At 33.5% G+C, this 10,387-nt stretch overlaps 2 protein-coding genes across 3 annotated transcripts; both read right to left on the bottom strand.

The window, feature by feature from the left end:
* Positions 1–429: 429 nt before the first annotated feature.
* Positions 430–7,208, bottom strand: LOC123910708 (uncharacterized protein At1g10890-like). Of its 2 annotated transcripts, none has more exons than XM_045961897.1 (5): positions 7,019–7,208; positions 5,136–6,776; positions 4,801–5,016; positions 1,657–1,876; positions 430–847 (listed from the first exon to the last, which is right to left on the bottom strand). In XM_045961897.1, the coding sequence occupies exons 2-5, from the start codon at positions 5,252–5,254 to the stop codon at positions 581–583; spliced, it is 822 nt and encodes a 273-aa protein (XP_045817853.1). In that variant the 5' UTR covers positions 5,255–6,776; positions 7,019–7,208; the 3' UTR covers positions 430–580. The 2 variants fall into 2 exon arrangements, with proteins under 2 accessions (XP_045817853.1, XP_045817852.1); XM_045961896.1 differs by having other exon boundaries at positions 6,571–6,776; positions 7,019–7,203.
* A 2,097-nt stretch (positions 7,209–9,305) lies between these two features.
* LOC123910707 lies at positions 9,306–10,161 on the bottom strand. Its single transcript, XM_045961895.1, has one exon. It carries the CDS (start codon positions 10,035–10,037, stop codon positions 9,594–9,596), a length of 444 nt encoding a protein of 147 aa, XP_045817851.1. The 5' UTR covers positions 10,038–10,161; the 3' UTR covers positions 9,306–9,593.
* Between the last annotated feature and the right edge of the window lie 226 nt (positions 10,162–10,387).

Genomic DNA, 10,387 nt, shown 5'->3' with positions numbered 1-10,387 from the left:
TAAGAGCAATGTCTTAGCTCAACCATCGAGGTACAATAATTTTATGATCACGACAAGTTTAAGAGTCCTAATTTGAATCACTTAATTTTATAATTTTATTGCTCCATAAATAAGATGATTATGAACTTATAAAAAAAAAGACGATTATGACTTTAATGATACATTGTATATATGAATGAGAAGTCAGAATCTAATGTCACTTGTGAGAAACATTTAGTAAATTAAAGCAAAAAAGCAAGGTATTAGTTTAGAGATATTATCAGTATCATGGACAAATATTATTGTTTTTAAAGATAGGTCATACTAATTAAGTCTCCTCTCCCTGAAGTTGCTCTCACTACTCAGCAGTCACTAGACTTAGTACTAGAGTTCGATTTCACAGTAAATAGTAGTAGTAGTAGCCAAAGACATATATGCAAAACTTAGTGGTTATGAGAAAATCAAATCTAATGCAAATTGGAAACAATAATGATAATGTCACAGTGAAGCCGAGGAGGCTGTGTAATTTTCTTAAATTGCATATGCAAAATACATAATTAAGCACAAAAGCTTTGGATAAACCAAACAAATTGCACAAGGGTCATTTCGATCCAAGGGCAAATGACAATTTTGGTCGGGATTTGTTTTTTCCCAACAACTTTATTTGGTTTATACGTTCTTGTTCCTCCTCCTGTTTCTTCCTCCGCATGGCTTCTTCTTTCTGTCTCTGTAGCTCTTCTAGCTCTCGATAGCGTTCCTCCTCTCTTCTTTGCTGCTCTAATGCTTCCTTTCTCTGAGATTCCTCGATCTTCCTCCTGTTTTCCTCAAGCATCCTTTCAAGATCTTCTTTCTCCTTACGGGCTTGTTCCTGGAAATTAGCACAAATAAATGATTTTAATATAAACTTATTCAGATTGACTCATTTGAGCTTATTTACTGGTCAGTATAAGCACTTGTGAGGCTGTTTGGAAGAATATATGAAGGCATCTTATGAACATGTCATAAACTTTTTTCAGCATATTTCCATAAGATTTTTAGAAAAGCTTATGAAAACAGCTTATAACTTATATGAAAACAATTTCACTTTATATTATCTCTTTTATAGAAATACCTTATATATAAGAACTTATATAAGTGCTTAATTATATAGTTTATCCAAATAGGGCCTGTTTCCTGATGGCATCATGCTTATTCATGTGAAAATATTTTTGCTTGTGCATGAAACAAGTGCCCTTTAGACATAGAAACTAGAAATCTCCAACTCATATTTCATGGAGACATGGACTGACTCAAACTAGCTCTTTGTATTTCGGTAATAAAAATTATCTTTTCATAAATAAGGTAGAAAGTCACCGACGCTTGTTAATCGGATTATCAAAAGAATTAAAATATTAAAGCCTTTGAATGATAACCTTCCTGGACTTATTCTACGTAGAATATAGTATGATTTAAGAGACAAGACAAGTAACCCTATCATAACTCCACCATCATATGATCACCTTTAGTAAACCAAACAAATTTGGAAATTGACAGATTAAAAAGGATCACAAAAAAATTACAATTTTATTTTCTAGCAAAGCAAGACTGAAGATTTGTCAAATAAGAGTGTGATATTCATATCTTGGTCACTCCAAAGAACAGAATTAATCAGAGTATAGTGCAATTTGAAATATATACCTCCTTTTGTCTAGCCTCAATAAGAGCTGCTTCTTTTTCTTTTTCAAGTTGGGCAGCAACTTCATCATTAAGTTTCTTTCTTCCCTCTTCCAACCGCCTTTGAATCTCCACCCGAACCTCCTCAGAATTCAAGCTTTCTTCAACTCTCTTACGAATAGCTTCTTCAACCCTCTTTGCAGTCTCTTCTTCTATTAATTTCAACTCTGCTTCCTGCTGACGCCTGTGAAAACATACAAAATATTAAGCAGGAAACTGGTTACTCAAACAGGGGAATGCCACATATAAGTAGCCTCAATATTGCTTATCATTGGCATCTCACATAGAAACTGGACAATAAACATGTATGCTACAATTTTTTCAACCCTTAACATTTTCCCCTTCCTTTTCAATTTTATACTTTCCTGTAGTACTTAATAGAAAACCACAATCAACGACAAACTAACCTCCATGGTGATAAAGGCACTAAAAATGGTTATGCTTTTAAGGCATACCTCTATTGAATCCTGATCCAAACAAATGTTTCAAAACTGGTGAACAGTAGATAAATGAGGCAGCCAATTTGATCATCAAACATAACAAGTTGAATTATAGCAGTACCTTCCTTCAGATAAGCCTGTGGAGAAGAAATTAAAGTAACATGCTGCAGTTTTAAACTAATCATGGAAATACTAGAATTTTTGCATTATACGTCTCTGCCAACTTAGTTGTTGTAAAATAGGTCAAATTCTTTCGCCAGTTAAGTGATAAAAGCATCAAGGCAATTGACAAACCATGTTTCAGCACAATGTTATACTATTGAAAATAATATTTACTCTTCATAGCCAACAATTTACTCTAATAAAATGCCAAGGTTAAGCTACAAATGAAAAGCAACAAAGGATGAGCATTGCAACCAAAGGGTTGAACTGGGAAAAAAAAATGTCCAAACTTGAAAAGAACCCAGTCTGTAAGCCAGCTTGACACCCAGAACCTTTGAGATGGGTTACAAGGTCAGGTCTATCTCTCATTAGTCAATATCAGTGGTAACAGCAGCAATCACAACGGTGTGTAGCGTAGAAGAGGTCCGGCGCTACACAAAATGCTGTGGCAGAGCTGTCATGTATTGCTGCTGTAGCGCTGCACGTGGAAGCAAAATCGCAGAAGAAACACGCAGAAACCGTGAAGATGAACGCAACAGTGAAGATTAGCAGAAAAGACACAAAAGCCCTTGTTTTAATTATGAAAAAGACACAGACGCCCTCATTTTTAATCAGAAAAAGACACATGCCCACAATGTTTTAGCGTTTTTGACTTCTGCAACCTAAACAACTTATCCTCCTATATGCCTTCGCCCATGACAAATAGTTAAGTGATAAAGGAAACTTAATGAAAACGATTACCACACAACAACCAAATCTTTTCCAAATAGATGGGGGTAAGCTACATGAATCAAAAAACACCACCATAACGCCCTATCATCTAATAAGTTTAAAGATAGAGTCATAATCTCTGGATCTCTTTTAATGGTGTTGAAATATAGTTTCTCTTGGTATTCCCTACCTCTTTCTATTGAACTATCCTATATCCGGTCAGCCTCCTCGAAAGTGACAGTGTTTCTAAAGATCTTCTCGAAACATGCACAAACCACCCAAGACAAGACTCTGCATCTTTTCTACAATGAGAGCTTAAGTTCCCATTAGAGTGTTGTGAAGATCAAATAATCTAACTATGTAACTTTACTTAAGAAGTAGTTCACTCCATTTTACTAAGAAAATGCATTGTATTTAAGTAGATATTCTAACCCTCAAGCCCTCAACAAATAAGTGCCATAAAAGGGTGACATGCTAAGAATGGGACAAGTCATAAAAAAATAATGGTCAATAAGTGCAACATATTTTAATAATTTGACATTTACAGTGTCAAAACGCAGAAATCAAACAACAGAGCTATAGCTCAACTTCCTTTTCCATCTCACACAAATGTGAAGAATTGTATCCCATACAGTTTCAGGGACTCAACAAATATTATGTGGCTGCTGACAGCAGAAAGTAATAAATATAAATTATTTATCGCCTTTTCAGTTTAGTATAATCACACACATTTTGGACCCCGGGGGGTGGAAATGGGGAATGTGGAGGATCAAACTCCCACAAACAACCACAACCCCCTGGTAAAGACCAAGGAAGATAACAGTTTGCTATGCTAAGCTGGTACAAAAATAATAAATTGAGACACGGAATCAATCAATGTGATAATTACTTCCTGCAAGGATTGAGCTTTATCCAGAACTAAGGTCACATGTACAATAGAGAAAGAAAGGAAAGTAAGATGCAACGTTTTCCTTTCCAGGCTGAAAGAAAAAATCCAAACAGAAAAGCAAGGGAGAATAAGAAATCCTCCAAAAACAACCAAAACATAGAGCATTGGGAAAAAAGTAAGAAAAAAATGTATGGCTTCTAATCCCTCTGCAAATTCATGAGAAACCCCAAGAAAGCATGACACCCACAAAGGAGACAGATACGTTCTGCTTCATAAGAAATGCAATATCCTATTGGTTTTACATAATTATTATTTTATTTTTGTTACAGTCAAGAAGACCACCAACTAGTCAAAAATCCTAATGTTCATATTACAAGTCTAAGAAGGGGTGGAAAAGCAATAGGAGCAAAACATAATAGCATGGCCGTTAGCCTACAGATCTGCAAAAGCAGGGAAATTTTCCATTACCTAATACATATGTCTTGAATGATAGCCAACATGTTCTATACAATAAGAAATTAATCATAATACAAATCAATAGAATAGATGCCCTGGAAATAGAGTAAGCCAATTTCCAGCTATGATATATAACAAAAAAAAAAGGAAATGGTTAAAAAGGTTTCCCATAATAACCTTCCTTTCCTAATTCCCAGCCAGTCCGTGTCTTACTGATAATATGCACCTTTTGTGTATAGGAGTTATGTGCATTATAAATAATGTCAATGTTCTATAGTTTCAACAATAAATTATAATTAAAATACTGAAATTCTCATAAAAAACCAGAAGAGCCAACTAATGACGTCCATCTTAACCTTTTCAAAAAAAATGACGTCCATCTTAAAGCATGAATCAAATAAAAGTGAAGTAAAAGCAGAATTAGAACAAAATCATAAGCTTTTAATCTACCTTTTCTTCTCTTCTTCTTTCCTTTGTTTTTCAATTGCAGTTTTCTGCTCTACTGACCCAAGGCTTGAACTAGAAGATTTATGAGCAGGAGACAATGAGGAACTCCTACTTCTTTGTCTTCTGTATCGTTTTGCAGTTGGAGACCGACTTCTGCGACGACGAGTAGTTGTAGAAGGACTTCTGCGGCCTCTTGGTGAAATAGAACGACTTTTTCGCCTGTGGGGTGATACAGATGATCATAAGCAAAGAACCCTCATAAAACCAAACAGCTATCTTAAGTGAATATAAATCCTGCTCACCATCTAGCATGTTAATATGAAAACATGTACAGTTACCTCATAAAACAATCATTGTGTGCTCCATCTTTTATCACACGAAGAAGCAAATGGTACAATCGAGCAATGAAAAAACACTTATCAGAACCCACCACCTGTTCATATCCCTCGCTTTCCATGTTATGTGAAGAAACTGATGTTTCTTATTTCATTATGCATACATCATATATCCTATCTTGTTCTCTACATAATGCTCTATATATGTTTTATTAATGATTTTCAACACACAAATAGGAAACCGCGCGAAAGAAAAAAACCCAATAACAATTAACAAGTAACAAAAAGTACGTGACACCATCACCAGACACTTATTATGACAAGGTCTTCAAATACTTGAATATTAGCAATGTCAATCATCCATCATAACAGCATGCATCTCATTCAGTGTCTCAACTAATCAACGAGCTTAACACAACAGAAGAAGTCCAATGGCATACTAGAATAAATCTAGCCGTCCATTCTTGCCCAATCGATCACGTACAACAAAGAAGCTGAATGATAAAAAACTACGGAGTATATATTGAATTTAAATTACATTCCACCACAACCAGCATTTTATCAACAATGGGGTTTAACATTGACCACCACGTTTTAGTCATAAATACACAATAGCTCTGTAGTACTGAAAGTGTGAGGACTACCTAAGTTTATGTCCTCATCAAAGTGTCAGTATGCATTTCTTCAAACAAAGTAAATAGTCAGTTTTCCGCAAATACTCCCTCAAAGATATTCAAAAATGTATTGTTTTACATGTATTGTTTTACATTTAAATAAGACGTTAATATAACGGAAAGATGAAGAGCCCAACTAAAATGTAATGTTTTACATGTTTGACCTCAGAGCTAACCCCTGGTCAATCAAATAGCCCTTGCCAAAATATCAGTTCAATTATAAATACAACATTTGTAGACTATTATTGTAATAGTATAACACCCTTGTTATGTCCATAGAACATAAAAACTGAAAACAAATCTAATATATATGGTAGAATCAGGGTCTTCCTGAGGTTTTGAGTGCCTTATGCGAACTACGAAAATAATGCCCCATTACTTACTTGAATGATATTATCCTTGCATTATTTTTAAATCATTAATAAAAATAACTCATCCATGTTCAAGGTTCTTTAAGAAATCATTTTTGATAGAAATCAAAGCAAAACTATTTGATATACCTTGTAGCATAGTAGATCATACATGCGATTTTAACAAATTCAATTTAGAAAAACTTCTCACAGTAAATGCAATAGTAACATGATGGTTAATACAATACTCGGAGCTGCAAATAGGTACAGTTTACATCATAAAACATTACAGCAAAATACTGACAAATGAAGCGTTAAAGATACACAGCAAATAATTTGTAAAACACAAGTCTCCTATCACTCTAGCTCAATAAGAGATATATCAGAGAAAAATAAACATCCAAACAGGATCACCTGCTATATGAATATGGAGATCGGCTTCTATCTCGTCTGCTCCTCCTGCTATATCTGTGTCCCACCGGAGACGGTGAATGCCTGCGCCTATAGGGAGGCGACCGGGATCGCGACAAGTCTCTAGGCATCTCCCTAAACCTGATCCCCGATAAGCTTAAACTATCTTTTTCACAATTAGATAACAAATTAAAAGGAAAAAAATTTCCCTGAAAAAGCACAACAAACAAAATACAAAATCAGTATTAACTATTAATCAATGAATTAACCAATTATCAATTAACCGATTATTAAGTTATTAAATGATTATCAGAACCAAAATATACTAATTAATGAATGATTGAAGATGCATGAAATCAAAGCGACAATCCTTTACATGAGTTTGATATACCAATTTAATTTTTTGAAGCATAATGATTAAAAGGGGAAAAAACTAAAAACAAGTTTTCACCTGAAAAATTCAAGGGAAACTTGAAATTGAGCAATAAAGGAACGGAGATGTGGTGGTAAAGAGTTTAATTTCTTGTTATTGAAATGGAAATTGGGATAAATTGCGGTGTTTGAGGGTGAAATTGAAACTCTGAAAACCCTAAGAAAATTGGGGAAGAAAAGAAAGACGAAGAAGGACCAAATACATTTTATATTATATTAGAAGCATTTTACTAAACTCAAAACGACGCGTTTTAGCCAAAGACCAAAAAGTGTAGGATCGTATTCGTAATAGGTACAAAATTGTTAAAAAATACCCTCCACTTGTGGTAATGTACCTTAAGCTATGTTTGGTACAAAAGTACTCCGATGTCGTATGAGTTTTTTTCTAATTTTTATCCTGATTATCTTAATTGAAAAATTCAAAACCGTTTGATATTGACGTACGACAAACTTTTAATAAAATCGTTGAATTTCAATAATCTGAATACATAATTATATTTTTTAATTTTTATAAAAATTTGTGGAGTTGATCTACTCAATAAGATCTTTGAATTCAACGGTTGGATCGAAAAAATATAATGCTGATATCGAGTTATTAAGCGGAGTAAGTCAATGGAGACTTACTCCTGAAGTCAACGGATCCATCCTCTAGATTTATTTATAAGTTTGTTAAGTATTTTATGAAATAATAGCTATGAAGATACAATTTTTACTAGCGAAAACATATGATTTAACATAAAAGCTTATTTATTTGCACAAACTCTAAAATAAACTAATCCAAACGGACCCTAACCCCAAAGGAAGAATCAGTTAAACAACAAATGACTCTAGGGATATTTGTCCTCATAACATCAGCTAGCAACATGTAGCTCAACCTAGAAGGACAATGTTTGTACAATCAAAGTCCATGATCATGCTCACAACTCGTGTTAGCAAGAGCATATGCACATGAATTCGCCGCATGATAAAAATGACAAGCCTTGATTGCCCAATTTAAAGATAGCAAATGGACCTTAGTGCTATTAAGCGCACCACAAGAAAAACAGTGTTTATCTACGACCATTTTTGCCATTACCCACGGCTTCTCTCTGAGTATATGAAATTTATCCATGCTGCCGTCCATCAGAGTTTCTGAGTAAATCGCCACATCCAGCTTAACATCTCCTCCTTGTCTGTTCAAACTAACTCAACTTTCTTCCTGACATTGCCAAGCAATAGCATTTTCCACCTTCTGTTTAGTTGAGAGCACAATACCACTAACATCAACCGGTAATAATTATTAGTTTTTTTTTTATTTGAAGTAAATAATTATTAGTTAAACATATACTTTTATGTCATTTTATTTTCTCCAGCTAGTAAAATTGATAATTTTTACGAACACTTCATATTTAATATATTATTTTAATAGTTAGAATTAAAAAAAAAATTTGAATTTATAATTACCAAATTAGATTTCAATTTTATTTAACTTTGTATACATGAAAACGTTGTTAAAGGGCAAAAATATGATAATATTAGAGTGTCACGGTACTTCTTTGGAATCAATTCCCTTTCAAGTATATTTATTTTGAATATGTATATACGAAAATTCTCTTCAAATTCCCTTTCAACGCAAAAGTTATTCATTCTAACTTCACCTTGAATCGGTTTTAATGCCCAAAATTGCGTCGAATTATACAAAACCAAATATGTGAATTAGCACTAAAATAGCATTTGGCTTCTTCATCAAAAAAAAAAAAAAAAAGCATTTGGCGTCATCGAACTTGCATTTGAGGTTCTTCAACCAAGCAATCACTTAAACAATGGCGTAGTTACTACAAATACTATTATATATATATTTGATTCAAGAACACAAAAGATCGTGAGTTCGTGAGACATCTCCACCAAAAATTTTAATACATTGAATACATAGACAATCTGTTTATACTTTATATACCTGACGTTTAATTCATTCATAATCGATGTAAAATTACAATTACTTGAAGAAAAATAAGGGAGGTGAATGATGAGGTTGACAATTACCAGAAATCCCACTAGCTTTGTGCCCATTAAATTCTACATCTTATGGAGATGGTTATGTGATACAAAACTAGATGTGTTGAAACATATCTTCACACAAAGGAAAATGTTTGTTAAAAAGTAATCCCAGATAAGTAGAGCAGTATCAAGGACACACCTCATGCATTCAGAGATCTAGTAACAAGATTCAAAAGTACAACTTGTTATCTGTTTGACTTCTATATATTCATACGTAATTATCTTGAATATATACTTTAATCTAGCACGGTTGTTTTCAGATTAGATAATTCACAGAATATTCGGACCTTGATTTATTTATTTAAAAAAAATCCAAAATAAATAAATTCGAATCATCTAATCTTGATCCAATAATTATCGATAATTATGCACTACTTAGTGATCTAATTTTCTACTTTTTTCAAAACAAAATGGAAGAAAATGAATTCATAGTTATCAACTACTAAAGAAATATTTTTATTTTTCAATATATAGTAAAGATAAATAGATATATAGAATAGAATTAAGTTACATATATATATATATAGATTAGATTGTGGATACATATACATCAACTATCAAGATGGATGAACCTTGCCAGAAGAGATTCCTTTCCAAGCAGATTTCATAGAAGCAGTAGCTGAATTCAAAGCAGCTTCAATATACTTCTTAGAAGCAACAGAAGCACTTTTTTCCATTAAGTTTCCCATTTTTCTTGCTTTCTCAGCAGTTTCAACTAAACTATCCACTTCATCTCTTGAAATCCTCTCTAACTCTTCTTCAAACCTTCTGAATTCATCCATGGCTCTTTCCATCGCGGACTCGAGTTGTTCCTCGGCTTCTTGCATTGCATCTTCAGCTTCTTCAACTTCTGTCTCTTGCTCAAGTTCTGCAGCTGCCCATGCTTTGTATGATTCGATCTCGAATAGTTTCATTAGATCTTCGATCGTTGATGGATCGAAGGTCTTGTCGTCTAATGATTGGTCTGAGAGGAAGGTGAATTGAGAAAGGAGAGCTTCCATTGTTGTTGCTGAATTGAGAGATCTAGCTAGTATGGTTGGTTCAGTGTTCAGTGGAAGAAAGAGAGAGAAGTGGGGTGGGTGAGTGGGTGTGGAATTATATAAAGGATATGGATACTGTATTATCACACTCACACCCATATTGGATTCTATTTATAGTATTAATTAAATTCTTATGGACACTAAGCATAACCAGTAACATAGATATTATAGAGATTAATTAGTCTATATAAGTTTAGCTCAATTGGTAAATACATCGTATTTTAATACATGAGTTGAAATTCGAACTTCAAACACTCCACTTATTTATTTTATGGTGAAATTTTTAGTCACTGGACTACTGAACCATAAAA

The sequence above is a fragment of the Trifolium pratense genome, linkage group LG2 (genome assembly GCF_020283565.1).
Source record: "Trifolium pratense cultivar HEN17-A07 linkage group LG2, ARS_RC_1.1, whole genome shotgun sequence".
NCBI lineage: Eukaryota > Viridiplantae > Streptophyta > Magnoliopsida > Fabales > Fabaceae > Trifolium > Trifolium pratense.
This window is presented reverse-complemented; position numbering and strand designations above follow the sequence as displayed.

Bases quoted from the DNA above. Each gene is read 5' to 3' on its own strand.
- LOC123910708 (XM_045961896.1), bottom strand. From the start codon at position 6,698: ATGCCTAGAGACTTGTCGCGATCCCGGTCGCCTCCCTATAGGCGCAGG. The intron at 1,877-4,800 runs GTAGATTAAAAG...ATGTTTTCACAG, and splicing joins AAAGAAGAAGAGAAGAAAAG to GCGTCAGCAGGAAGCAGAGT. The intron at 848-1,656 runs GTATATATTTCA...GCTAATTTCCAG, and splicing joins TTGAGGCTAGACAAAAGGAG to GAACAAGCCCGTAAGGAGAA.
- LOC123910707 (XM_045961895.1), bottom strand. From the start codon at position 10,037: ATGGAAGCTCTCCTTTCTCAATTCACCTTCCTCTCAGACCAATCATTA.